Source organism: Phalangium opilio, unplaced genomic scaffold (genome assembly GCF_054372755.1).
Source record: "Phalangium opilio isolate 3A_F unplaced genomic scaffold, DU_Popi_V2 ptg000054l_1, whole genome shotgun sequence".
Lineage (NCBI taxonomy): Eukaryota > Metazoa > Arthropoda > Arachnida > Opiliones > Phalangiidae > Phalangium > Phalangium opilio.
Genome location: NW_028324173.1, coordinates 1,419,807 through 1,446,119, shown reverse-complemented (window position 1 = coordinate 1,446,119; position 26,313 = coordinate 1,419,807). Strand labels below are relative to the sequence as shown.

The 26,313-nt window shown below is 44.1% G+C and overlaps 1 protein-coding gene, 1 long non-coding RNA gene and 29 other non-coding genes across 33 annotated transcripts; 1 reads left to right on the top strand and 30 right to left on the bottom strand.

The window, feature by feature from the left end:
* Positions 1–449: 449 nt before the first annotated feature.
* On the bottom strand, positions 450–521 carry TRNAE-CUC (transfer RNA glutamic acid (anticodon CUC)). The gene has a single exon. It is a non-coding gene; the product is annotated as a tRNA-Glu (tRNA).
* Positions 522–1,022: 501 nt separating this feature from the next.
* TRNAE-UUC (transfer RNA glutamic acid (anticodon UUC)) lies at positions 1,023–1,094 on the bottom strand. Its single transcript has one exon. It is a non-coding gene; the product is annotated as a tRNA-Glu (tRNA).
* A 79-nt stretch (positions 1,095–1,173) lies between these two features.
* Positions 1,174–1,245, bottom strand: TRNAE-CUC (transfer RNA glutamic acid (anticodon CUC)). The gene has a single exon. It is a non-coding gene; the product is annotated as a tRNA-Glu (tRNA).
* Positions 1,246–1,445: 200 nt separating this feature from the next.
* Positions 1,446–1,517, bottom strand: TRNAE-UUC (transfer RNA glutamic acid (anticodon UUC)). The gene has a single exon. It is a non-coding gene; the product is annotated as a tRNA-Glu (tRNA).
* Positions 1,518–3,076: 1,559 nt separating this feature from the next.
* On the bottom strand, positions 3,077–3,148 carry TRNAE-CUC (transfer RNA glutamic acid (anticodon CUC)). Its single transcript has one exon. It is a non-coding gene; the product is annotated as a tRNA-Glu (tRNA).
* Positions 3,149–3,348: 200 nt separating this feature from the next.
* On the bottom strand, positions 3,349–3,420 carry TRNAE-UUC (transfer RNA glutamic acid (anticodon UUC)). Its single transcript has one exon. It is a non-coding gene; the product is annotated as a tRNA-Glu (tRNA).
* A 953-nt stretch (positions 3,421–4,373) lies between these two features.
* On the bottom strand, positions 4,374–4,445 carry TRNAE-UUC (transfer RNA glutamic acid (anticodon UUC)). Its single transcript has one exon. It is a non-coding gene; the product is annotated as a tRNA-Glu (tRNA).
* Positions 4,446–5,251: 806 nt separating this feature from the next.
* TRNAE-UUC (transfer RNA glutamic acid (anticodon UUC)) lies at positions 5,252–5,323 on the bottom strand. Its single transcript has one exon. It is a non-coding gene; the product is annotated as a tRNA-Glu (tRNA).
* A 953-nt stretch (positions 5,324–6,276) lies between these two features.
* Positions 6,277–6,348, bottom strand: TRNAE-UUC (transfer RNA glutamic acid (anticodon UUC)). Its single transcript has one exon. It is a non-coding gene; the product is annotated as a tRNA-Glu (tRNA).
* An 806-nt stretch (positions 6,349–7,154) lies between these two features.
* Positions 7,155–7,226, bottom strand: TRNAE-UUC (transfer RNA glutamic acid (anticodon UUC)). The gene has a single exon. It is a non-coding gene; the product is annotated as a tRNA-Glu (tRNA).
* A 953-nt stretch (positions 7,227–8,179) lies between these two features.
* TRNAE-UUC (transfer RNA glutamic acid (anticodon UUC)) lies at positions 8,180–8,251 on the bottom strand. The gene has a single exon. It is a non-coding gene; the product is annotated as a tRNA-Glu (tRNA).
* Positions 8,252–9,057: 806 nt separating this feature from the next.
* On the bottom strand, positions 9,058–9,129 carry TRNAE-UUC (transfer RNA glutamic acid (anticodon UUC)). The gene has a single exon. It is a non-coding gene; the product is annotated as a tRNA-Glu (tRNA).
* Positions 9,130–10,082: 953 nt separating this feature from the next.
* On the bottom strand, positions 10,083–10,154 carry TRNAE-UUC (transfer RNA glutamic acid (anticodon UUC)). Its single transcript has one exon. It is a non-coding gene; the product is annotated as a tRNA-Glu (tRNA).
* Positions 10,155–10,659: 505 nt separating this feature from the next.
* Positions 10,660–10,731, bottom strand: TRNAE-UUC (transfer RNA glutamic acid (anticodon UUC)). The gene has a single exon. It is a non-coding gene; the product is annotated as a tRNA-Glu (tRNA).
* Positions 10,732–11,383: 652 nt separating this feature from the next.
* Positions 11,384–11,455, bottom strand: TRNAE-UUC (transfer RNA glutamic acid (anticodon UUC)). Its single transcript has one exon. It is a non-coding gene; the product is annotated as a tRNA-Glu (tRNA).
* Positions 11,456–11,960: 505 nt separating this feature from the next.
* On the bottom strand, positions 11,961–12,032 carry TRNAE-UUC (transfer RNA glutamic acid (anticodon UUC)). The gene has a single exon. It is a non-coding gene; the product is annotated as a tRNA-Glu (tRNA).
* A 681-nt stretch (positions 12,033–12,713) lies between these two features.
* TRNAE-CUC (transfer RNA glutamic acid (anticodon CUC)) lies at positions 12,714–12,785 on the bottom strand. The gene has a single exon. It is a non-coding gene; the product is annotated as a tRNA-Glu (tRNA).
* A 654-nt stretch (positions 12,786–13,439) lies between these two features.
* On the bottom strand, positions 13,440–13,511 carry TRNAE-UUC (transfer RNA glutamic acid (anticodon UUC)). The gene has a single exon. It is a non-coding gene; the product is annotated as a tRNA-Glu (tRNA).
* Positions 13,512–14,192: 681 nt separating this feature from the next.
* Positions 14,193–14,264, bottom strand: TRNAE-CUC (transfer RNA glutamic acid (anticodon CUC)). The gene has a single exon. It is a non-coding gene; the product is annotated as a tRNA-Glu (tRNA).
* Positions 14,265–14,918: 654 nt separating this feature from the next.
* On the bottom strand, positions 14,919–14,990 carry TRNAE-UUC (transfer RNA glutamic acid (anticodon UUC)). The gene has a single exon. It is a non-coding gene; the product is annotated as a tRNA-Glu (tRNA).
* Positions 14,991–15,370: 380 nt separating this feature from the next.
* TRNAE-CUC (transfer RNA glutamic acid (anticodon CUC)) lies at positions 15,371–15,442 on the bottom strand. The gene has a single exon. It is a non-coding gene; the product is annotated as a tRNA-Glu (tRNA).
* Positions 15,443–15,972: 530 nt separating this feature from the next.
* TRNAE-CUC (transfer RNA glutamic acid (anticodon CUC)) lies at positions 15,973–16,044 on the bottom strand. Its single transcript has one exon. It is a non-coding gene; the product is annotated as a tRNA-Glu (tRNA).
* A 425-nt stretch (positions 16,045–16,469) lies between these two features.
* On the bottom strand, positions 16,470–18,711 carry LOC149669292 (uncharacterized). 3 transcript variants are annotated; one of them, XM_089840372.1, is made up of 6 exons: positions 18,573–18,711; positions 18,383–18,505; positions 17,951–18,319; positions 17,751–17,876; positions 17,041–17,677; positions 16,470–16,937 (listed from the first exon to the last, which is right to left on the bottom strand). In XM_089840372.1, exons 1-3 carry the CDS (start codon positions 18,649–18,651, stop codon positions 18,264–18,266), a joined length of 258 nt encoding a protein of 85 aa, XP_089696498.1. In that variant the 5' UTR covers positions 18,652–18,711; the 3' UTR covers positions 16,470–16,937; positions 17,041–17,677; positions 17,751–17,876; positions 17,951–18,263. The 3 variants fall into 3 exon arrangements, with proteins under 3 accessions (XP_089696498.1, XP_089696496.1, XP_089696497.1); XM_089840370.1 differs by having other exon boundaries at positions 18,393–18,505; XM_089840371.1 differs by having other exon boundaries at positions 17,976–18,319; positions 18,393–18,505.
* On the top strand, positions 18,260–18,893 carry LOC149669291 (uncharacterized). Its single transcript, XR_016367162.1, has 2 exons — positions 18,260–18,332; positions 18,403–18,893. It is a non-coding gene; the product is annotated as an uncharacterized LOC149669291 (long non-coding RNA).
* Positions 18,894–22,152: 3,259 nt separating this feature from the next.
* Positions 22,153–22,224, bottom strand: TRNAE-UUC (transfer RNA glutamic acid (anticodon UUC)). Its single transcript has one exon. It is a non-coding gene; the product is annotated as a tRNA-Glu (tRNA).
* Positions 22,225–23,030: 806 nt separating this feature from the next.
* On the bottom strand, positions 23,031–23,102 carry TRNAE-UUC (transfer RNA glutamic acid (anticodon UUC)). Its single transcript has one exon. It is a non-coding gene; the product is annotated as a tRNA-Glu (tRNA).
* A 681-nt stretch (positions 23,103–23,783) lies between these two features.
* On the bottom strand, positions 23,784–23,855 carry TRNAE-CUC (transfer RNA glutamic acid (anticodon CUC)). The gene has a single exon. It is a non-coding gene; the product is annotated as a tRNA-Glu (tRNA).
* A 200-nt stretch (positions 23,856–24,055) lies between these two features.
* TRNAE-UUC (transfer RNA glutamic acid (anticodon UUC)) lies at positions 24,056–24,127 on the bottom strand. Its single transcript has one exon. It is a non-coding gene; the product is annotated as a tRNA-Glu (tRNA).
* An 806-nt stretch (positions 24,128–24,933) lies between these two features.
* On the bottom strand, positions 24,934–25,005 carry TRNAE-UUC (transfer RNA glutamic acid (anticodon UUC)). The gene has a single exon. It is a non-coding gene; the product is annotated as a tRNA-Glu (tRNA).
* A 380-nt stretch (positions 25,006–25,385) lies between these two features.
* On the bottom strand, positions 25,386–25,457 carry TRNAE-CUC (transfer RNA glutamic acid (anticodon CUC)). Its single transcript has one exon. It is a non-coding gene; the product is annotated as a tRNA-Glu (tRNA).
* Positions 25,458–25,657: 200 nt separating this feature from the next.
* TRNAE-UUC (transfer RNA glutamic acid (anticodon UUC)) lies at positions 25,658–25,729 on the bottom strand. The gene has a single exon. It is a non-coding gene; the product is annotated as a tRNA-Glu (tRNA).
* Positions 25,730–26,313: the final 584 nt, after the last annotated feature.

Genomic DNA, 26,313 nt, shown 5'->3' with positions numbered 1-26,313 from the left:
CCGATACCGGGAATCGAACCCGCCCTTCTGCGTGACATCCAGATATCCTAGCCACTAGACCATATCGGACTTGCTTAATCAAGTCTTAATTCTATTCATAAACCAATATCCTTAAGTCTATTCTTGAAAAGCGGTACAAAAGCACTCGCTCCGATACCGGGAATAGAACCCGTTCCTTCTGGGTGAGAGCCAGATATCCTAGCCACTAGACCATATCTCACTGGTCGGAACAACCCAAAATATTATTCCCATAAATGTGTCTTTAAGTTTATTCATCAAAAGCGGTACAAAAGCACTCACTCCGATACCGCGAATCGAACCCGCCCTTTTGCGTGACAGCCAGATATCCTAGCCACTAGAGCATATCGGACTTGCTTAACCAAGTCTTAATTCTATTCATAAACCAATATCCTTAAGTCTATTCTTGAAAAGCGGTACAATGGCACTCGCTCCGATACCGGGAATAGAACCCGGGCCTTCTGGGTGAGAGCCAGATATCCTAGCCACTAGACCATATCGGACTTGCTTAAACAAGTCTTAATTCTATTCATAAACCTATATCCTTAAGTCTATTCTTGAAAAGCGGTACAAAAGCACTCGCTCCGATACCGGGAGTCGAACCCGAGCCTTCTGGATGAGAACCAGATATCCTAGCCACTAGACCATATCTGACTGGTCGGAACAATCCAAAATATTATTCCTATAAATGTGTCTTTAAGTTTATTCATCAAAAGCGGTACAAAAGCACTCACTCCGATATCGGGAATCGAACCCGCCCTTCTGCCTGACAGCCAGATGTCCTAGCCACTAGACAATATAGGACTTGCTTAATCAAGTCTTAATTCTATTCATAAACCTATGTCCTTAAGTCTATTCTTGAAAAGCGGTACAAAACCACGTGCTCCGATACCGGGAATCGAACCCGGGCCTTCTGGGTGAAAGTCAGGTATCCTAGAGACTAGACCATATCGTCCTTGATCAGCCAAGTCTTCTATTCTTGAAAAGCGGTACAAAAGCACTCGCTCCGATACCGGGAATCGAACCCGGGCCTTCTGGGTGAAAGCCAGATATCCTAGCCACTAGACCATATCGGACTTGCTTAACCAAGTCTTAATTCTATTCATAAACCAATATCCTTAAGTCTATTCTTGAAAAGCGGTACAATGGCACTCGCTCCGATACCGGGAATAGAACCCGGGCCTTCTGGGTGAGAGCCAGATATCCTAGCCACTAGACCATATCGGACTTGCTTAAACAAGTCTTAATTCTATTCATAAACCTATGTCCTTAAGTCTATTCTTGAAAAGCGGTACAAAACCACGTGCTCCGATACCGGGAATCGAACCCGGGAATTCTGGGTGAAAGTCAGGTATCCTAGAGACTAGACCATATCGTCCTTGATCAACCAAGTCTTCTATTCTTGAAAAGCGGTACAAAACCACTCGCTCCGATACCGGGAATCGAACCCGGGCCTTCTGGGTGAAAGCCAGATATCCTAGCCACTAGACCATATCGGACTTCTTCAACCAAGTCTTAATTCTATTCATAAACCTATATCCTTAAGTCTATTCTTGAAAAGCGGTACAAAAGCACTCGCTCCGATACCGGGAGTCGAACCCGAGCCTTCTGGATGAGAGCCAGATATCCTAGCCACTAGACCATATCTGACTGGTCGGAACAATCCAAAATATTATTCCTATAAATGTGTCTTTAAGTTTATTCATCAAAAGCGGTACAAAAGCACTCACTCCGATATCGGGAATCGAACCCGCCCTTCTGCCTGACAGCCAGATATCCTAGCCACTAGACAATATAGGACTTGCTTAATCAAGTCTTAATTCTATTCATAAACCAATATCCTTAAGTCTATTCTTGAAAAGCGGTACAAAAGCACTCGCTCCGATACCGGGAATCGAGCCCGGTCCTTCTGGATGAGAGCCAGATATCCTAGCCACTAGACCATATCTCACTGGTCGGAACAACCCAAAATATTATTCCCATAAATGTGTCTTTAAGTTTATTCATCAAAAGCGGTACAAAAGCACTCACTCCGATACCGGGAATCGAACCCGCCCTTCTGCGTGACATCCAGATATCCTAGCCAATAGACCATATCGGACTTGCTTAACCAAGTCTTAATTCTATTCATAAACCAATATCCTTAAGTCTATTCTTGAAAAGCGGTACAAAACCACGTGCTCCGATACCGGGAATCGAACCCGGGCCTTCTGGGTGAAATTCAGGTATCCTAGCGACTAGACCATCTCGTCCTTGATCAACCAAGTCCTAATTCTATTCTTGAAAAGCGGTACAAAAGCACTCGCTCCGATACCGGGAATCGAACCCGGGCCTTCTGGGTGAAAGCCAGATATCCTACACACTAGGCCATTTCGGACTTCTTCAACCAAGTCTTAATTCTATTCATAAACCTATATCCTTAAGACTATTCTTGAAAAGCGGTACAAAAGCACTCGCTCCGTTACCAGGAATCGAACCCGAGCCTTCTGGATGAGAGCCAGATATCCTAGCCACTAGACCATAACTGACTGGTCGGATCAATCCAAAATATTATTCCTATAAATGTGTCTTTAAGTTTATTCATCAAAAGCGGTACAAAAGCACTCACTCCGATACCGGGAATCGAACCCGCCCTTCTGCGTGACATCCAGATATCCTAGCCACTAGACCATATCGGACTTGCTTAATCAAGTCTTAATTCTATTCATAAACCAATATCCTTAAGTCTATTCTTGAAAAGCGGTACAAAAGCACTCGCTCCGATACCGGGAATCGAACCCGGTCCTTCTGGGTGAGAGCCAGATATCCTAGCCACTAGACCATATCTCACTGGTCGGAACAACCCAAAATAATATTCCCATAAATGTGTCTTTAAGTTTATTCATCAAAAGCGGTACAAAAGCACTCACTCCGATACCGGGAATTGAACCCGCCCTTTTGCGTGACAGCCAGATATCCTAGCCACTAGAGCATATCGGACTTGCTTAACCAAGTCTTAATTCTATTCATAAACCAATATCCTTAAGTCTATTCTTGAAAAGCGGTACAATGACACTCGCTCCGATACCGGGAATAGAACCCGGGCCTTCTGGGTGAGAGCCAGATATCCTAGCCACTAGACCATATCGGACTTGCTTAAACAAGTCTTAATTCTATTCATATACCTATGTCCTTAAGTCTATTCTTGAAAAGCGGTACAAAACCACGTGCTCCGATACCGGGAATCGAACCCGGGAATTCTGGGTGAAAGTCAGGTATCCTAGAGACTAGCCCATATCGTCCTTGATCAACCAAGTCTTCTATTCTTGAAAAGCGGTACAAAACCACTCGCTCCGATACCGGGAATCGAACCCGGGCCTTCTGGGTGAAAGCCAGATATCCTAGCCACTAGACCATATCGGACTTCTTCAACCAAGTCTTAATTCTATTCATAAACCTATATCCTTAAGTCTATTCTTGAAAAGCGGTACAAAAGCACTCGCTCCGATACCGGGAGTCGAACCCGAGCCTTCTGGATGAGAGCCAGATATCCTAGCCACTAGACCATATCTGACTGGTCGGAACAATCCAAAATATTATTCCTATAAATGTGTCTTTAAGTTTATTCATCAAAAGCGGTACAAAAGCACTCACTCCGATACCGGGAATCGAACCCGCCCTTCTGCGTGACATCCAGATATCCTAGCCACTAGACCATATCGGACTTGCTTAATCAAGTCTTAATTCTATTCATAAACCAATATCCTTAAGTCTATTCTTGAAAAGCGGTACAAAAGCACTCGCTCCGATACCGGGAATCGAACCCGTTCCTTCTGGGTGAGAGCCAGATATCCTAGCCACTAGACCATATCTCACTTGTCGGAACAACCCAAAATATTATTCCCATAAATGTGTCTTTAAGTTTTTTCATCAAAAGCGGTACAAAAGCACTCACTCCGATACCGCGAATCGAACCCGCCCTTTTGCGTGACAGCCAGATATCCTAGCCACTAGAGCATATCGGACTTGCTTAACCAAGTCTTAATTCTATTCATAAACCAATATCCTTAAGTCTATTCTTGAAAAGCGGTACAATGGCACTCGCTCCGATACCGGGAATAGAACCTGGGCCTTCTGGGTGAGAGCCAGATATCCTAGCCACTAGACCATATCGGACTTGCTTAAACAAGTCTTAATTCTATTCATAAACCTATGTCCTTAAGTCTATTCTTGAAAAGCGGTACAAAACCACGTGCTCCGATACCGGGAATCGAACCCGGGAATTCTGGGTGAAAGTCAGGTATCCTAGAGACTAGACCATATCGTCCTTGATCAACCAAGTCTTCTATTCTTGAAAAGCGGTACAAAACCACTCGCTCCGATACCGGGAATCGAACCCGGGCCTTCTGGGTGAAAGCCAGATATCCTAGCCACTAGACCATATCGGACTTCTTCAACCAAGTCTTAATTCTACTCATAAACCTATATCCTTAAGTCTATTCTTGAAAAGCGGTACAAAAGCACTCGCTCCGATACCGGGAGTCGAACCCGAGCCTTCTGGATGAGAGCCAGATATCCTAGCCACTAGACCATATCTGACTGGTCGGAACAATCCAAAATATTATTCCTATAAATGTGTCTTTAAGTTTATTCATCAAAAGCGGTACAAAAGCACTCACTCCGATATCGGGAATCGAACCCGCCCTTCTGCCTGACAGCCAGATATCCTAGCCACTAGACAATATAGGACTTGCTTAATCAAGTCTTAATTCTATTCATAAACCAATATCCTTAAGTCTATTCTTGAAAAGCGGTACAAAAGCACTCGCTCCGATACCGGGAATCGAGCCCGGTCCTTCTGGATGAGAGCCAGATATCCTAGCCACTAGACCATATCTCACTGGTCGGAACAACCCAAAATATTATTCCCATAAATGTGTCTTTAAGTTTATTCATCAAAAGCGGTACAAAAGCACTCACTCCGATACCGGGAATCGAACCCGCCCTTCTGCGTGACATCCAGATATCCTAGCCAATAGACCATATCGGACTTGCTTAACCAAGTCTTAATTCTATTCATAAACCAATATCCTTAAGTCTATTCTTGAAAAGCGGTACAAAACCACGTGCTCCGATACCGGGAATCGAACCCGGGCCTTCTGGGTGAAATTCAGGTATCCTAGCGACTAGACCATCTCGTCCTTGATCAACCAAGTCCTAATTCTATTCTTGAAAAGCGGTACAAAAGCACTCGCTCCGATACCGGGAATCGAACCCGGGCCTTCTGGGTGAAAGCCAGATATCCTACCCACTAGGCCATATCGGACTTCTTCAACCAAGTCTTAATTCTATTCATAAACCTATATCCTTAAGACTATTCTTGAAAAGCGGTACAAAAGCACTCGCTCCGTTACCAGGAATCGAACCCGAGCCTTCTGGATGAGAGCCAGATATCCTAGCCACTAGACCATAACTGACTGGTCGGATCAATCCAAAATATTATTCCTATAAATGTGTCTTTAAGTTTATTCATCAAAAGCGGTACAAAAGCACTCACTCCGATACCGGGAATCGAACCCGCCCTTCTGCGTGACATCCAGATATCCTAGCCACTAGACCATATCGGACTTGCTTAATCAAGTCTTAATTCTATTCATAAACCAATATCCTTAAGTCTATTCTTGAAAAGCGGTACAAAAGCACTCGCTCCGATACCGGGAATCGAACCCGTTCCTTCTGGGTGAGAGCCAGATATCCTAGCCACTAGACCATATCTCACTTGTCGGAACAACCCAAAATATTATTCCCATAAATGTGTCTTTAAGTTTATTCATCAAAAGCGGTACAAAAGCACTCACTCCGATACCGCGAATCGAACCCGCCCTTTTGCGTGACAGCCAGATATCCTAGCCACTAGAGCATATCGGACTTGCTTAACCAAGTCTTAATTCTATTCATAAACCAATATCCTTAAGTCTATTCTTGAAAAGCGGTACAATGGCACTCGCTCCGATACCGGGAATAGAACCTGGGCCTTCTGGGTGAGAGCCAGATATCCTAGCCACTAGACCATATCGGACTTGCTTAAACAAGTCTTAATTCTATTCATAAACCTATGTCCTTAAGTCTATTCTTGAAAAGTGGTACAAAACCACGTGCTCCGATACCGGGAATCGAACCCGGGAATTCTGGGTGAAAGTCAGGTATCCTAGAGACTAGACCATATCGTCCTTGATCAACCAAGTCTTCTATTCTTGAAAAGCGGTACAAAACCACTCGCTCCGATACCGGGAATCGAACCCGGGCCTTCTGGGTGAAAGCCAGATATCCTAGCCACTAGACCATATCGGACTTCTTCAACCAAGTCTTAATTCTACTCATAAACCTATATCCTTAAGTCTATTCTTGAAAAGCGGTACAAAAGCACTCGCTCCGATACCGGGAGTCGAACCCGAGCCTTCTGGATGAGAGCCAGATATCCTAGCCACTAGACCATATCTGACTGGTCGGAACAATCCAAAATATTATTCCTATAAATGTGTCTTTAAGTTTATTCATCAAAAGCGGTACAAAAGCACTCACTCCGATATCGGGAATCGAACCCGCCCTTCTGCCTGACAGCCAGATATCCTAGCCACTAGACAATATAGGACTTGCTTAATCAAGTCTTAATTCTATTCATAAACCAATATCCTTAAGTCTATTCTTGAAAAGCGGTACAAAAGCACTCGCTCCGATACCGGGAATCGAGCCCGGTCCTTCTGGATGAGAGCCAGATATCCTAGCCACTAGACCATATCTCACTGGTCGGAACAACCCAAAATATTATTCCCATAAATGTGTCTTTAAGTTTATTCATCAAAAGCGGTACAAAAGCACTCACTCCGATACCGGGAATCGAACCCGCCCTTCTGCGTGACATCCAGATATCCTAGCCAATAGACCATATCGGACTTGCTTAACCAAGTCTTAATTCTATTCATAAACCAATATCCTTAAGTCTATTCTTGAAAAGCGGTACAAAACCACGTGCTCCGATACCGGGAATCGAACCCGGGCCTTCTGGGTGAAATTCAGGTATCCTAGCGACTAGACCATCTCGTCCTTGATCAACCAAGTCCTAATTCTATTCTTGAAAAGCGGTACAAAAGCACTCGCTCCGATACCGGGAATCGAACCCGGGCCTTCTGGGTGAAAGCCAGATATCCTACCCACTAGGCCATATCGGACTTCTTCAACCAAGTCTTAATTCTATTCATAAACCTATATCCTTAAGACTATTCTTGAAAAGCGGTACAAAAGCACTCGCTCCGTTACCAGGAATCGAACCCGAGCCTTCTGGATGAGAGCCAGATATCCTAGCCACTAGACCATAACTGACTGGTCGGATCAATCCAAAATATTATTCCTATAAATGTGTCTTTAAGTTTATTCATCAAAAGCGGTACAAAAGCACTCACTCCGATACCGGGAATCGAACCCGCCCTTCTGCGTGACATCCAGATATCCTAGCCCTTAGACCATATCGGACTTGCTTAATCAAGTCTTAATTCTATTCATAAACCAATATCCTTAAGTCTATTCTTGAAAAGCGGTACAAAAGCACTCGCTCCGATACCGGGAATCGAACCCGTTCCTTCTGGGTGAGAGCCAGATATCCTAGCCACTAGACCATATCTCACTTGTCGGAACAACCCAAAATATTATTCCCATAAATGTGTCTTTAAGTTTATTCATCAAAAGCGGTACAAAAGCACTCACTCCGATACCGCGAATCGAACCCGCCCTTTTGCGTGACAGCCAGATATCCTAGCCACTAGAGCATATCGGACTTGCTTAACCAAGTCTTAATTCTATTCATAAACCAATATCCTTAAGTCTATTCTTGAAAAGCGGTACAATGGCACTCGCTCCGATACCGGGAATAGAACCTGGGCCTTCTGGGTGAGAGCCAGATATCCTAGCCACTAGACCATATCGGACTTGCTTAAACAAGTCTTAATTCTATTCATAAACCTATGTCCTTAAGTCTATTCTTGAAAAGTGGTACAAAACCACGTGCTCCGATACCGGGAATCGAACCCGGGAATTCTGGGTGAAAGTCAGGTATCCTAGAGACTAGACCATATCGTCCTTGATCAACCAAGTCTTCTATTCTTGAAAAGCGGTACAAAACCACTCGCTCCGATACCGGGAATCGAACCCGGGCCTTCTGGGTGAAAGCCAGATATCCTAGCCACTAGACCATATCGGACTTCTTCAACCAAGTCTTAATTCTACTCATAAACCTATATCCTTAAGTCTATTCTTGAAAAGCGGTACAAAAGCACTCGCTCCGATACCGGGAGTCGAACCCGAGCCTTCTGGATGAGAGCCAGATATCCTAGCCACTAGACCATATCTGACTGGTCGGAACAATCCAAAATATTATTCCTATAAATGTGTCTTTAAGTTTATTCATCAAAAGCGGTACAAAAGCACTCACTCCGATATCGGGAATCGAACCCGCCCTTCTGCCTGACAGCCAGATATCCTAGCCACTAGACAATATAGGACTTGCTTAATCAAGTCTTAATTCTATTCATAAACCAATATCCTTAAGTCTATTCTTGAAAAGCGGTACAAAAGCACTCGCTCCGATACCGGGAATCGAGCCCGGTCCTTCTGGATGAGAGCCAGATATCCTAGCCACTAGACCATATCTCACTGGTCGGAACAACCCAAAATATTATTCCCATAAATGTGTCTTTAAGTTTATTCATCAAAAGCGGTACAAAAGCACTCACTCCGATACCGGGAATCGAACCCGCCCTTCTGCGTGACATCCAGATATCCTAGCCAATAGACCATATCGGACTTGCTTAACCAAGTCTTAATTCTATTCATAAACCAATATCCTTAAGTCTATTCTTGAAAAGCGGTACAAAACCACGTGCTCCGATACCGGGAATCGAACCCGGGCCTTCTGGGTGAAATTCAGGTATCCTAGCGACTAGACCATCTCGTCCTTGATCAACCAAGTCCTAATTCAATTCTTGAAAAGCGGTACAAAAGCACTCGCTCCGATACCGGGAATCGAACCCGGGCCTTCTGGGTGAAAGCCAGATATCCTACCCACTAGGCCATATCGGACTTCTTCAACCAAGTCTTAATTCTATTCATAAACCTATATCCTTAAGACTATTCTTGAAAAGCGGTACAAAAGCACTCGCTCCGTTACCAGGAATCGAACCCGAGCCTTCTGGATGAGAGCCAGATATCCTAGCCACTAGACCATAACTGACTGGTCGGATCAATCCAAAATATTATTCCTATAAATGTGTCTTTAAGTTTATTCATCAAAAGCGGTACAAAAGCACTCACTCCGATACCGGGAATCGAACCCGCCCTTCTGCGTGACATCCAGATATCCTAGCCCTTAGACCATATCGGACTTGCTTAATCAAGTCTTAATTCTATTCATAAACCAATATCCTTAAGTCTATTCTTGAAAAGCGGTACAAAAGCACTCGCTCCGATACCGGGAATCGAACCCGTTCCTTCTGGGTGAGAGCCAGATATCCTAGCCACTAGACCATATCTCACTTGTCGGAACAACCCAAAATATTATTCCCATAAATGTGTCTTTAAGTTTATTCATCAAAAGCGGTACAAAAGCACTCACTCCGATACCGCGAATCGAACCCGCCCTTTTGCGTGACAGCCAGATATCCTAGCCACTAGAGCATATCGGACTTGCTTAACCAAGTCTTAATTCTATTCATAAACCAATATCCTTAAGTCTATTCTTGAAAAGCGGTACAATGGCACTCGCTCCGATACCGGGAATAGAACCTGGGCCTTCTGGGTGAGAGCCAGATATCCTAGCCACTAGACCATATCGGACTTGCTTAAACAAGTCTTAATTCTATTCATAAACCTATGTCCTTAAGTCTATTCTTGAAAAGCGGTACAAAACCACGTGCTCCGATACCGGGAATCGAACCCGGGAATTCTGGGTGAAAGTCAGGTATCCTAGAGACTAGACCATATCGTCCTTGATCAACCAAGTCTTCTATTCTTGAAAAGCGGTACAAAACCACTCGCTCCGATACCGGGAATCGAACCCGGGCCTTCTGGGTGAAAGCCAGATATCCTACCCACTAGGCCATATCGGACTTCTTCAACCAAGTCTTAATTCTATTCATAAACCTATATCCTTAAGACTATTCTTGAAAAGCGGTACAAAAGCACTCGCTCCGTTACCAGGAATCGAACCCGAGCCTTCTGGATGAGAGCCAGATATCCTAGCCACTAGACCATAACTGACTGGTCGGATCAATCCAAAATATTATTCCCATAAATGTGTCTTTAAGTTTATTCATCAAAAGCGGTACAAAAGCACTCACTCCGATACCGGGAATCGAACCCGCCCTTCTGCGTGACATCCAGATATCCTAGCCAATAGACCATATCGGACTTGCTTAACCAAGTCTTAATTCTATTCATAAACCAATATCCTTAAGTCTATTCTTGAAAAGCGGTACAAAACCACGTGCTCCGATACCGGGAATCGAACCCGGGCCTTCTGGGTGAAATTCAGGTATCCTAGCGACTAGACCATCTCGTCCTTGATCAACCAAGTCCTAATTCTATTCTTGAAAAGCGGTACAAAAGCACTCGCTCCGATACCGGGAATCGAACCCGGGCCTTCTGGGTGAAAGCCAGATATCCTAGCCACTAGGCCATATCGGACTTCTTCAACCAAGTCTTAATTCTATTCATAAACCTATATCCTTAAGTCTATTCTTGAAAAGCGGTACTAAAGCACTCGCTCCGTTACCAGGAATCGAACCCGAGCCTTCTGGATGAGAGCCAGATATCCTAGCCACTAGACCATATCTGACTGGTCGGACTAATCCAAAATATTATTCCTATAAATGTGTCTTTAAGTTTATTCATCAAAAGCGGTACAAAAGCACTCACTCCGATACCGCGAATCGAACCCGCCCTTTTGCGTGACAGCCAGATATCCTAGCCACTAGAGCATATCGGACTTGCTTAACCAAGTCTTAATTATATTCATAAACCAATATCCTTAAGTCTATTCTTGAAAAGCGGTACAATGGCACTCGCTCCGATACCGGGAATAGAACCTGGGCCTTCTGGGTGAGAGCCAGATATCCTAGCCACTAGACCATATCGGACTTGCTTAAACAAGTCTTAATTCTATTCATAAACCTATGTCCTTAAGTCTATTCTTGAAAAGCGGTACAAAACCACGTGCTCCGATACCGGGAATCGAACCCGGGAATTCTGGGTGAAAGTCAGGTATCCTAGAGACTAGACCATATCGTCCTTGATCAACCAAGTCTTCTATTCTTGAAAAGCGGTACAAAACCACTCGCTCCGATACCGGGAATCGAACCCGGGCCTTCTGGGTGAAAGCCAGATATCCTACCCACTAGGCCATATCGGACTTCTTCAACCAAGTCTTAATTCTATTCATAAACCTATATCCTTAAGACTATTCTTGAAAAGCGGTACAAAAGCACTCGCTCCGTTACCAGGAATCGAACCCGAGCCTTCTGGATGAGAGCCAGATATCCTAGCCACTAGACCATAACTGACTGGTCGGATCAATCCAAAATATTATTCCCATAAATGTGTCTTTAAGTTTATTCATCAAAAGCGGTACAAAAGCACTCACTCCGATACCGGGAATCGAACCCGCCCTTCTGCGTGACATCCAGATATCCTAGCCAATAGACCATATCGGACTTGCTTAACCAAGTCTTAATTCTATTCATAAACCAATATCCTTAAGTCTATTCTTGAAAAGCGGTACAAAACCACGTGCTCCGATACCGGGAATCGAACCCGGGCCTTCTGGGTGAAATTCAGGTATCCTAGCGACTAGACCATCTCGTCCTTGATCAACCAAGTCCTAATTCTATTCTTGAAAAGCGGTACAAAAGCACTCGCTCCGATACCGGGAATCGAACCCGGGCCTTCTGGGTGAAAGCCAGATATCCTAGCCACTAGGCCATATCGGACTTCTTCAACCAAGTCTTAATTCTATTCATAAACCTATATCCTTAAGTCTATTCTTGAAAAGCGGTACTAAAGCACTCGCTCCGTTACCAGGAATCGAACCCGAGCCTTCTGGATGAGAGCCAGATATCCTAGCCACTAGACCATATCTGACTGGTCGGACTAATCCAAAATATTATTCCTATAAATGTGTCTTTAAGTTTATTCATCAAAAGCGGTACAAAAGCACTCACTCCGATACCGGGAATCGAACACGCCCTTCTGCGTGACATCCAGATATCCTAGCCACTAGACCATATCGGAGTTGCTTAATCAAGTCTTAATTATATTCATAAACCAATATCCTTAAGTCTATTCTTGAAAAGCGGTACAAAAGCACTCGCTCCGATACCGGGAATCGAACCCGGTCCTTCTGGGTGAGAGCCAGATATCCTAGCCACTAGACCATATCTCACTGGTCGGAACAACCCAAAATATTATTCCCATAAATGTGTCTTTAAGTTTATTCATCAAAAGCGGTACAAAAGCACTCACTCCGATACCGGGAATTGAACCCGCCCTTTTGCGTGACAGCCAGATATTCTAGCCACTAGAGCATATCGGACTTGCTTAACCAAGTCTTAATTCTATTCATAAACCAATATCCTTAAGTCTATTCTTGAAAAGCGGTACAATGGCACTCGCTCCGATACCGGGAATAGAACCCAGGCCTTCTGGGTGAGAGCCAGATATCCTAGCCACTAGACCATATCGGACTTGCTTAAACAAGTCTTAATTCTATTCATAAACCTATGTCCTTAAGTCTATTCTTGAAAAGCGGTACAAAACCACGTGCTCCGATACCGGGAATCGAACCCGGGAATTCTGCCTGACAGCCAGATATCCTAGCCACTAGACAATATAGGACTTGCTTAATCAAGTCTTAATTCTATTCATAAACCAATATCCTTAAGTCTATTCTTGAAAAGCGGTACAAAAGCACTCGCTCCGATACCGGGAATCGAGCCCGGTCCTTCTGGATGAGAGCCAGATATCCTAGCCACTAGACCATATCTCACTGGTCGGAACAACCCAAAATATTATTCCCATAAATGTGTCTTTAAGTTTATTCATCAAAAGCGGTACAAAAGCACTCACTCCGATACCGGGAATCGAACCCGCCCTTCTGCGTGACATCCAGATATCCTAGCCAATAGACCATATCGGACTTGCTAACCAAGTCTTAATTCTATTCATAAACCAATATCCTTAAGTCTATTCTTGAAAAGCGGTACAAAACCACGTGCTCCGATACCGGGAATCGAACCCGGGCCTTCTGGGTGAAATTCAGGTATCCTAGCGACTAGACCATCTCGTCCTTTATCAACCAAGTCCTAATTCTATTCTTGAAAAGCGGTACAAAACACTCGCTCCGATACCGGGAATCGAACCCGGGCCTTCTGGGTGAAAGCCAGATACCCTAGCCACTAGGCCATATCAGACCTCTTCAACCAAGTCTTAATTCTATTCATAAACCTATATCCTTAAGTCTATTCTTGAAAAGCGGTACAAAAGCACTCGCTCCGTTACCAAGAATCGAACCCGAGCCTTCTGGATGAGAGCCAGATATCCTAGCCACTAGACCATATCTGACTGGTCGGACCAATCCAAAATATTATTCCTATAAATGTGTCTTTAAGTTTATTCATCAAAAGCGGTACAAAAGCACTCACTCCGATACCGGGAATCGAACCCGCCCTTCTGCGTGACATCCAGATATCCTAGCCACTAGACCATATCGGACTTGCTTAATCAAGTCTTAATTCTATTCATAAACCAATATCCTTAAGTCTATTCTTGAAAAGCGGTACAAAAGCACTCGCTCCGATACCGGGAATCGAACCCGGTCCTTCTGGGTGAGAGCCAGATATCCTAGCCACTAGACCATATCTCACTGGTCGGAAAAACCCAAAATATTATTCCCATAAATGTGTCTTTAAGTTTATTCATCAAAAGCGGTACAAAAGCACTCACTCCGATACCGGGAATTGAACCCGCCCTTTTGCGTGACAGCCAGATATCCTAGCCACTAGAGCATATCGGACTTGCTTAACCAAGTCTTAATTCTATTCATAAACCAATATCCTTAAGTCTATTCTTGAAAAGCGGTACAATGGCACTCGCTCCGATACCGGGAATAGAACCCAGGCCTTCTGGGTGAGAGCCAGATATCCTAGCCACTAGACCATATCGGACTTGCTTAAACAAGTCTTAATTCTATTCATAAACCTATGTCCTTAAGTCTCTTTTTGAAAAGCGGTACAAAACCACGTGCTCCGATACCGGGAATCGAACCCGGGAATTCTGCCTGACAGCCAGATATCCTAGCCACTAGACAATATAGGACTTGCTTAATCAAGTCTTAATTCTATTCATAAACCAATATCCTTAAGTCTATTCTTGAAAAGCGGTACAAAAGCACTCGCTCCGATACCGGGAATCGAGCCCGGTCCTTCTGGATGAGAGCCAGATATCCTAGCCACTAGACCATATCTCACTGGTCGGAACAACCCAAAATATTATTCCCATAAATGTGTCTTTAAGTTTATTCATCAAAAGCGGTACAAAAGCACTCACTCCGATACCGGGAATCGAACCCGCCCTTCTGCGTGACATCCAGATATCCTAGCCAATAGACCATATCGGACTTGCTAACCAAGTCTTAATTCTATTCATAAACCAATATCCTTAAGTCTATTCTTGAAAAGCGGTACAAAACCACGTGCTCCGATACCGGGAATCGAACCCGGGCCTTCTGGGTGAAATTCAGGTATCCTAGCGACTAGACCATCTCGTCCTTTATCAACCAAGTCCTAATTCTATTCTTGAAAAGCGGTACAAAACACTCGCTCCGATACCGGGAATCGAACCCGGGCCTTCTGGGTGAAAGCCAGATACCCTAGCCACTAGGCCATATCAGACCTCTTCAACCAAGTCTTAATTCTATTCATAAACCTATATCCTTAAGTCTATTCTTGAAAAGCGGTACAAAAGCACTCGCTCCGTTACCAAGAATCGAACCCGAGCCTTCTGGATGAGAGCCAGATATCCTAGCCACTAGACCATATCTGACTGGTCGGACCAATCCAAAATATTATTCCTATAAATGTGTCTTTAAGTTTATTCATCAAAAGCGGTACAAAAGCACTCACTCCGATACCGGGAATCGAACCCGCCCTTCTGCGTGACATCCAGATATCCTAGCCACTAGACCATATCGGACTTGCTTAACCAAGTCTTAATTCTATTCATAAACCAATATCCTTAAGTCTATTCTTGAAAAGCGGTACAATGGCACTCGCTCCGATACCGGGAATAGAACCCAGGCCTTCTGGGTGAGAGCCAGATATCCTAGCCACTAGACCATATCGGACTTGCTTAAACAAGTCTTAATTCTATTCATAAACCTATGTCCTTAAGTCTCTTTTTGAAAAGCGGTACAAAACCACGTGCTCCGATACCGGGAATCGAACCCGGGAATTCTGCCTGACAGCCAGATATCCTAGCCACTAGACAATATAGGACTTGCTTAATCAAGTCTTAATTCTATTCATAAACCAATATCCTTAAGTCTATTCTTGAAAAGCGGTACAAAAGCACTCGCTCCGATACCGGGAATCGAGCCCGGTCCTTCTGGATGAGAGCCAGATATCCTAGCCACTAGACCATATCTCACTGGTCGGAACAACCCAAAATATTATTCCCATAAATGTGTCTTTAAGTTTATTCATCAAAAGCGGTACAAAAGCACTCACTCCGATACCGGGAATCGAACCCGCCCTTCTGCGTGACATCCAGATATCCTAGCCAATAGACCATATCGGACTTGCTAACCAAGTCTTAATTCTATTCATAAACCAATATCCTTAAGTCTATTCTTGAAAAGCGGTACAATGGCACTCGCTCCGATACCGGGAATAGAACCCGGGCCTTCTGGGTGAGAGCCAGATATCCTAGCCACTAGACCATATCGGACTTGCTTAAACAAGTCTTAATTCTATTCATAAACCTATGTCCTTAAGTCTATTCTTGAAAAGCGGTACAAAACCACGTGCTCCGATACCGGGAATCGAACCCGGGAATTCTGGGTGAAAGTCAGGTATCCTATAGCCGTATTCAGCTGAAAATTCACTAATACGACCACGCCCCCTCGGCGTATTAGCGGGTCACGTGATATCCGGCTATCATGTTAGGCTCACTAGCGCCAAAACGGAGAGTAGAACAGCACCATAAATGGCGGGATATTTGAAGTCAACCTTGAGCAATCGCAGCGCCACAAGCGGTGAGGATAGCAGCACCCAAAATGGCGGGAAGTTTGAAAACAGTGAAAACTTGACGCTTGTGGCGCTATAGGTTTCATCTTAGCTCTGGGAAGCATATTACATTGAGTTTACAGCGGGAACAGTAAGATTTATTTATTGTGGAATATACATATTAAAAGTACACTCTTTAATATCAGTTAAGAGTATTAATCATGGCGCAGATAGCTAACGACATAGCTATTGCTGTCGTTTTCGATGACGAGCAATATCTCCGACAGAGGCGTAATGCGTTCTTGTTACCAGAGGAGATATTTCTTTCACAGTATCGTTTGGACATTTTAAGTGTGCGCACCTTATGCCTAGCTCTTAGGCCGCAATTGGAAAAAGACCACGACCGTGGTGTGGATGTTATTGGGGTGGAGGATGAAGTGCTCGTAACACTGCTGTTTTATGGCTCGGGGACATTTCAGCACGCTTTGGCCAGCAACTACGAACACGGCATGAGTCAGGCGTCAGTCAGTCGTAGCATTGAACGGGTCACCAATGCCATAATTAATGTCAAAAGTGATTTGATATCGTTTCCAACAGATGAGGCGTCAGTAAGGTCTATGAAGGTATGAATTTACTCAGATATTAGCTTTCCAAAGGAACGTTTTTTTATTGTAATTGTTACGATCATAGGCGTCTTTTATGGCCACCTGCAGCTTACCAAACGTTATTGGAGCAATTGATTGTACGCATGTTCCAATCAAAGGCCCTTCACCAAACAGTAATGCGTACAGGAACAGAAAGGGGACATTCTCCATTAACGTTCAACTTGTGAGACATTTTGCTCTATTCATAACAAATTCGTTTTAATTAAAATGTTTCGTTTACAATAGGTCAGCGACAACGAATTGCGCATCATGAATGTGGCGGCTCGGTGGCCTGGTAGCGTTCATGACTCATTCATCTGGCGAAATAGCAGGCTTTTTGAGGCATTTGTGGAAGGGGACATGCCCCATGGTTATCTTCTTGGTGATGGAGGCTATCCCTTACAACCGTGGCTCATGGTGCCAGTATACCGCCCACAAACTCCGGCAGAGGTTGAATTTAACACCCGGCATATTCGTGGTAGGTTGTGCATTATTTCCTTGTGTGGCCGGTAATAGTTTTTTGTGTGAAATTTATGTTTGTTTATGTAGGACGAAACGTCATCGAGCGCCTTAACGGCGTCCTCAAGTCACGGTTTCGTTGCCTTGATGGCTCAGGAGGTAAACTATGCTACCATCCGGACAAAGTGTGCCGCATTATAACAGCTTGCTGCATTCTTCACAACATGTGTTTGGCGAATAAGATACCCTTGCCTGAGGATAATGGTATGAGAGATTGCTCGTTACTTTCTTTGCATACTGCTCATCAGTATACAACAGTATGTACCTCTTTCGTAGAAGATGGTGCTGTCGAGAATGACGCAGTTGTCGAAATGCAGGTCGACGATGATGCCCCTGCGAATGGGCAGGCTGCAGCGGCTGGTTATCGTGTCCGGCAACACCTCATAAACATCTGCGAAAACCAGTGATAATTCATTTTAACAGGAAGGTGTGTTTCAACGTGAAGCTTTATCTACGTCTAATTACATGGATGTGTTTGTAAGACACTGACTTCCATATTTTGTAGGCATTGAGGTTTGCAGTAGGAAAGGGGGCCTGCCATCAAAACTCCCCGACTCGATTGCGACCGCAGTAGGCAACGGGACCTGCGTCATCAAAACTCCCCGACCCGATTACGACCGCAGTAGGCAACGGGACCTGCGTCATCAAAACTCCCCGACCCGATTACGACCGCAGTAGGCAAAGGGACCTGCGTCATCAAAACTCCCCGACCCGATTGCGACCGCAGTAGGCAAGAGGGCCTGCGTCATCAAAACTCCTCATGGGAAACGACGTGTGGCTACCTCCAAGTGGTGTTTCCCGGGTAACGCAAAGTGCCACACAAGACCGCATACCCTGCACAATGACGGTATTGATTAATGCTTGCTTAAATTGATGACACGTTGGTAGAATAATAACTTATTTGTACTAATCGATAGATGGTAGTCATGACGCAAGTGTGATGGAGAAGACGCAGAATCATAATGATGCATCGTATACTTCTGTGTGTGACGCAACTTGCGGTCAGCGTTCTTGTCATATCTTTGGATAGGAATTCACGTCATTGACCACTTAACAATTGTTGACCATGCCTTTCTGACAAGCGTACCAATGGTGCCTACAAGTGGTTCAGTAAAACACGTTCTATCACAGTAATTTGCTTGAGAAAGACATATAATTAACGTCATGAAGCATGAAAGTACTGTGAATGTCCAGAATCATTTGAAAAGAGTATCCGCTGTCATCGCTGTTCATTACAAAACGCTTCAAAGTTAATTGCAAGAAAATGTAGTCAAATATTTATTACGGTTGGAATTAGAACTGGTTTTGGGATTTGTGAAACCGTGGGATCATGTTGGTTTAATGGTTGATTTTGGAAAGTTGTCTCATGTCAATATGTTATATTTCGGATTAAAATATATTAAACATACTCTTCGCCTTTTTTATTGTTTTACGCATTTCAGTATTTGGCCATTGCCTTGAGATTGTTCATACTGACCCACATGACTTTCTACAATTTCAAGGGCAAATTCAACATCTATGTACATTATTGGCCCACCACAAACCCTGCATGGGGATCATTCTTAAAAGAGCAATATGTTATTGAGCTATTATCATTAGTAAAATTATGTACATTCCACAAATAACTAATGAAAAAACCCCTGCAATGTCATTTGAAATGGTTGTATAAGGGAAGATCCATAGTACTGCGCCATCTACCCTTGTATTTATTACTGACATTAGTGTTAAATTGGCATTATACAAGCAGAACACATTCATTATTTAACTTGACTCTGAACTGTTAAGTTGACACAATGAAACGTTCGAACGTAGGTAGAGCTAGAACTCGTAAACCTAACTTCAGTGATGAGGAGTTAGGCGTGTTATGTACCATGTTGGAAACACGACGGGACTTGGTGCAAAATGAACATGGTATGTCAACCGTCGACAGAAATTTGCAATGGGCAATGGTGGCCGAAGCAGTCAGTCGAGTTGGAGTGGCGGAGCGAACTGTGGAAGAGGTCAAAACAAAATATAAGGCCAAGAAGTCGGAAGTTCGCCATAAGGCCTCTGAAATAGGAAAGTCGCAGAGGAAGACTGGAGGGGGCGGACCTGAGACCGTGGCATTAACCACCCTGGAAAAACGTTTCCTGGCAATGGCCGATCCCCAAACATACGAGGGGATCCAGGGGGGTTTAGAACTTGGCCCGCGTTCCCAGAAACCAACCCTCGACATACCACAGAAAATGTAAGTATCACATGCAATAGTGATTTATTTGTTAATGCGTAATAATAAAACAACATGCATTCTCAGAAGTACCAAGGAAACAACAAGTGAACTGGAAGAGTTCATCGCATCATTTGATATGACATCCTTTGACACGGACACAGGTATGTGTTTATTGTAATACAATATAAAAACCATGTGGTGGTGTGGAGAACCGTACTTATGATAAAAAGCCCAAAATTCCGCAGTCTTAGAAAACTCCCCCGAGTCTGCCACCATTGGTTGCCCACCCGAGCCGCTGGCTGGTGGCAGCACCAGTCAGCCGTCAACTTCAGGCGCAAACCCTCGCTCTTCCTCGCATGTGGAACAAGCAGGTAGTGCTTCTGACGGCCAACAACCTTTGAGAAAAAAAGGTAAGAGTGAGCCCCAAAAACCGAGCTTCAGTGCCCATTGTTACATACCACTGTAAAGGAGTGGCCGTCATTTCTGTATTAACGTTTGACAACAATGTTTAACCTTCAAAAACCATTCCAACGTAAATAATTTGCACATCTTTCAGCGAAGAAAGCAACTCCAACAAAACCATTATCTCTAAAAGAGAGGTTGGTGGAGAATGCCGAAAAGGTCGGGGCAGACCAAAACGCATTTCAGGACGCGGTGATTGAAAGGCTTGATCATATGACAAGTCTTCAAGAACGCCAAACTGTGGTCATGGAAAGGGCGTTGGGAATGGCAGAAGCTGGAAAATGCACAGTTATGTGAACCATCCTGTAAGAAACACCAATTATTATCTATGTTTAGAAGTTGCTCACGTGCATGTCCTGTAGGGTTTGCACATGAAGAACGCCACAGTCTGTTTTGAACCTGCAGTAGGAAAGGGGGCCTGCGTAATCAAAACTCCCCGACTCGATTGCGACCGCAGTAGGCAAAGGGACCTGCGTAATCAAAACTCCCCGACCCGATTGCGACCGCAGTAGGCAAAGGGATCTGCGTCATCAAAACTCCCCGACCCGATTGCGACCGCAGTAGGCAAGGGGACCTGCATCAACAAAACTCCCCATGGGAAACAACGTGTGGCCACCTCCAAGTGGTGTTTCTCGGGTGACGCTAAGTGCCACACATGGCGTGTACTGCAACTCCTGCGACAAATCGGTATAACGCTCTCATTATGGTTAGATATTGTAATAACAAGAAACTAACACATTTCACGCCTTCTTCACAAAATGTATTTTAGCTTCCCATTGTAGTAACGCAATTAGCGACATATTCAACGTATGTCCATAACTGGTGTCAGCAGAGGACGCAAAGAAGGAAACTACACTTATCTTACGGACATGCTGTTTTACATGTGTATACGTACTTGTGTCTGGCTGATAAATGTTTCTCGACAGAGTAGCAATTTCACAATTTGGCCATGCAATGCTTCTGCTTGTATCTGTTTCGCCACGGACCACACTTCATCGAGTTCGGCTTACGAACGTAACCGCTGTCATCACAAACCATGTCACTCTATGACCCTTCCTCATTTGTTGAAACGTGAATATGTGAAAGGGGTCAGTGGCGTTACACTATTTAATATATCAGTTCCCAGAGTTTGTTCGCATCTGTGCTTGCCGGAGAATGTTGTTGCGAATTAAATATGGTTATTATTATCTAATTACTATATTATAAGTCGACTCTTATCAAGGTTCATTAAATTGTTCTTATCTGCCTCGAGCTTTTGTTCCTTTGCACAAAGCAAGCCATAAGTCGCCATACTGTAGTGGTAACCCATAGTAATATCATTACACGAGTTGTACAATTTAAGTTGACTTTAAAGGGATATAATTCAATAAAAAGCATTCGTTGTTATTATATATTTGTTTCAATTTCATTTTTATCATTATTATTACTCACCGAATTCCCATTAACCGCGCTTAAACCACGTGCTTAACCGAACTCACGAGTCACAGACTCACAGTAATATGAGAATGCTAAGAGCAGACGCTTGTGGAGGTGTTACCACGACGGAGAGGCCAATGGCACCATTTCTCAATATTTTACCTCCAAATTCGTCATATTCCGGCGTATGGTGCTCTTAACCTCCCCGCTGTAGGCGCTGCCGTTGCTGAAGAGAGGTTTACAAAATCCACCAATAACATCTTCCTTGTTATCAGTGTTCGTCTACGTGCACAACACGTGACGGGTTTAGGAAAAAATTACATTATCATCAACACTAATCTTGAGTACTACGCATGCGCACTTAGCACCACCTCGTGCGGCGCCTGGCGGCGACTAGAGCATACGTCTCCAATCATTGCCGTTGGATTAACATTGCCGGATATCACGTGACCCGCTAATACGCCGAGGGGGCGTGGTCGTATTAGTGAATTTTCAGCTGAATACGGCTACTAGAGACTAGACCATATCGTCCTTGATCAACCAAGTCTTCTATTCTTGAAAAGCGGTACAAAACCACTCGCTCCGATACCGGGAATCGAACCCGGGCCTTCTGGGTGAAAGCCAGATATCCTAGCCACTAGACCATATCGGACTTCTTCAACCAAGTCTTAATTCTATTCATAAACCTATATCCTTAAGTCTATTCTTGAAAAGCGGTACAAAAGCACTCGCTCCGATACCGGGAGTCGAACCCGAGCCTTCTGGATGAGAGCCAGATATCCTAGCCACTAGACCATATCTGACTGGTCGGAACAATCCAAAATATTATTCCTATAAATGTGTCTTTAAGTTTATTCATCAAAAGCGGTACAAAAGCACTCACTCCGATATCGGGAATCGAACCCGCCCTTCTGCCTGAAAGCCAGATATCCTAGCCACTAGACAATATAGGACTTGCTTAATCAAGTCTTAATTCTATTCATAAACCAATATCCTTAAGTCTATTCTTGAAAAGCGGTACAAAAGCACTCGCTCCGATACCGGGAATCGAGCCCGGTCCTTCTGGATGAGAGCCAGATATCCTAGCCACTAGACCATATCTCACTGGTCGGAACAACCCAAAATATTATTCCCATAAATGTGTCTTTAAGTTTATTCATCAAAAGCGGTACAAAAGCACTCACTCCGATACCGGGAATCGAACCCGCCCTTCTGCGTGACATCCAGATATCCTAGCCAATAGACCATATCGGACTTGCTTAACCAAGTCTTAATTCTATTCATAAACCAATATCCTTAAGTCTATTCTTGAAAAGCGGTACAAAACCACGTGCTCCGATACCGGGAATCGAACCCGGGCCTTCTGGGTGAAATTCAGGTATCCTAGCGACTAGACCATCTCGTCCTTGATCAACCAAGTCCTAATTCTATTCTTGAAAAGCGGTACAAAAGCACTCGCTCCGATACCGGGAATCGAACCCGGGCCTTCTGGGTGAAAGCCAGATATCCTAGCCACTAGGCCATATCGGACTTCTTCAACCAAGTCTTAATTCTATTCATAAACCTATATCCTTAAGTCTATTCTTGAAAAGCGGTACAAAAGCACTCGCTCCGTTACCAGGAATCGAACCCGAGCCTTCTGGATGAGAGCCAGATATCCTAGCCACTAGACCATATCTGACTGGTCGGACCAATCCAAAATATTATTCCTATAAATGTGTCTTTAAGTTTATTCATCAAAAGCGGTATAAAAGCACTCACTCCGATACCGGGAATCGAACCCGCCCTTCTGCGTGACATCCAGATATCCTAGCCACTAGACCATATCGGACTTGCTTAATCAAGTCTTAATTCTATTCATAAACCAATATCCTTAAGTCTATTCTTGAAAAGCGGTACAAAAGCACTCGCTCCGATACCGGGAATCGAACCCGGTCCTTCTGGGTGAGAGCCAGATATCCTAGCCACTAGACCATATCTCACTGGTCGGAACAACCCAAAATATTATTCCCATAAATGTGTCTTTAAGTTTATTCATCAAAAGCGGTACAAAAGCACTCACTCCGATACCGGGAATTGAACCCGCCCTTTTGCGTGACAGCCAGATATCCTAGCCACTAGAGCATATCGGACTTGCTTAACCAAGTCTTAATTCTATTCATAAACCAATATCCTTAAGTCTATTCTTGAAAAGCGGTACAATGGCACTCGCTCCGATACCGGGAATAGAACCCGGGCCTTCTGGGTGAGAGCCAGATATCCTAGCCACTAGACCATATCGGACTTGCTTAAACAAGTCTTAATTCTATTCATAAACCTATGTCCTTAAGTCTATTCTTGAAAAGCGGTACAAAACCACGTGCTCCGATACCGGGAATCGAACCCGGGAATTCTGGGTGAAAGTCAGGTATCCTAGAGACTAGACCATATCGTCCTTGATCAACCAAGTCTTCTATTCTTGAAAAGCGGTACAAAACCACTCGCTCCGATACCGGAAATCGAACCCGGGCCTTCTGGGTGAAAGCCAGATATCCTAGCCACTAGACCATATCGGACTTCTTCAACCAAGTCTTAATTCTATTCATAAACCTATATCCTTAAGTCTATTCTTGAAAAGCGGTACAAAAGCACTCGCTCCGATACCGGGAGTCGAACCCGAGCCTTCTGGATGAGAGCCAGATATCCTAGCCACTAGACCATATCTGACTGGTCGGAACAATCCAAAATATTATTCCTATAAATGTGTCTTTAAGTTTATTCATCAAAAGCGGTACAAAAGCACTCACTCCGATATCGGGAATCGAACCCGCCCTTCTGCCTGACAGCCAGATATCCTAGCCACTAGACAATATAGGACTTGCTTAATCAAGTCTTAATTCTATTCATAAACCAATATCCTTAAGTCTATTCTTGAAAAGCGGTACAAAAGCACTCGCTCCGATACCGGGAATCGAGCCCGGTCCTTCTGGATGAGAGCCAGATATCCTAGCCACTAGACCATATCTCACTGGTCGGAACAACCCAAAATATTATTCCCATAAATGTGTCTTTAAGTTTATTCATCAAAAGCGGTACAAAAGCACTCACTCCGATACCGGGAATCGAACCCGCCCTTCTGCGTGACATCCAGATATCCTAGCCAATAGACCATATCGGACTTGCTTAACCAAGTCTTAATTCTATTCATAAACCAATATCCTTAAGTCTATTCTTGAAAAGCGGTACAAAACCACGTGCTCCGATACCGGGAATCGAACCCGGGCCTTCTGGGTGAAATTCAGGTATCCTAGCGACTAGACCATCTCGTCCTTGATCAACCAAGTCCTAATTCAATTCTTGAAAAGCGGTACAAAAGCACTCGCTCCGATACCGGGAATCGAACCCGGGCCTTCTGGGTGAAAGCCAGATATCCTAGCCACTAGGCCATATCGGACTTCTTCAACCAAGTCTTAATTCTATTCATAAACCTATATCCTTAAGTCTATTCTTGACAAGCGGTACAAAAGCACTCGCTCCGTTACCAGGAATCGAACCCGAGCCTTCTGGATGAGAGCCAGATATCCTAGCCACTAGACCATATCTGACTGGTCGGACCAATCCAAAATATTATTCCTATAAATGTGTCTTTAAGTTTATTCATCAAAAGCGGTACAAAAGCACTCACTCCGATACCGGGAATCGAACCCGCCCTTCTGCGTGACAGCCAGATATCCTAGCCACTAAAGCATATCGGACTTGCTTAACCAAGTCTTAATTCTATTCATAAACCAATATCCTTAAGTCTATTCTTGAAAAGCGGTACAATAGCACTCGCTCCGATACCGGGAATAGAACCCGGGCCTTCTGGGTGAGAGCCAGATATCCTAGCCACTAGACCATATCGGACTTGCTTAAACAAGTCTTAATTCTATTCATAAACCTATGTCCTTAAGTCTATTCTTGAAAAGCGGTACAAAACCACGTGCTCCGATACCGGGAATCGAACCCGGGAATTCTGGGTGAAAGTCAGGTATCCTAGAGACTAGACCATATCGTCCTTGATCAACCAAGTCTTCTATTCTTGAAAAGCGGTACAAAACCACTCGCTCCGATACCGGGAATCGAACCCGGGCCTTCTGGGTGAAAGCCAGATATCCTAGCCACTAGACCATATCGGACTTCTTCAACCAAGTCTTAATTTTATTCATAAACCTATATCCTTAAGTCTATTCTTGAAAAGCGGTACAAAAGCACTCGCTCCGATACCGGGAGTCGAACCCGAGCCTTCTGGATGAGAGCCAGATATCCTAGCCACTAGACCATATCTGACTGGTCGGAACAATCCAAAATATTATTCCTATAAATGTGTCTTTAAGTTTATTCATCAAAAGCGGTACAAAAGCACTCACTCCGATATCGGGAATCGAACCCGCCCTTCTGCCTGACAGCCAGATATCCTAGCCACTAGACAATATAGGACTTGCTGAATCAAGTCTTAATTCTATTCATAAACCAATATCCTTAAGTCTATTCTTGAAAAGCGGTACAAAAGCACTCGCTCCGATACCAGGAATCGAACCCGCCCTTCTGCCTGACAGCCAGATATCCTAGCCACTAGACAATATAGGACTTGCTTAATCAAGTCTTAATTCTATTCATAAACCAATATCCTTAAGTCTATTCTTGAAAAGCGGTACAAAAGCACTCGCTCCGATACCGGGAATCGAGCCCGGTCCTTCTGGATGAGAGCCAGATATCCTAG

What these genes read in the sequence shown, in the direction of transcription:
- LOC149669292 (XM_089840370.1), bottom strand. Translation starts at nt 18,651, where the DNA reads ATGACGTTAATTATATGTCTTTCTCAAGCAAATTACTGTGATAGAACG. An exon ending in ACCACTTGTAGGCACCATTG is followed by an intron (nt 18,506 to 18,572) that starts GTACGCTTGTCA and finishes TCCTATCCAAAG; the next exon opens with ATATGACAAGAACGCTGACC. An exon ending in TGACTACCATCTATCGATTA is followed by an intron (nt 18,320 to 18,392) that starts GTACAAATAAGT and finishes GTCATTGTGCAG; the next exon opens with GGTATGCGGTCTTGTGTGGC.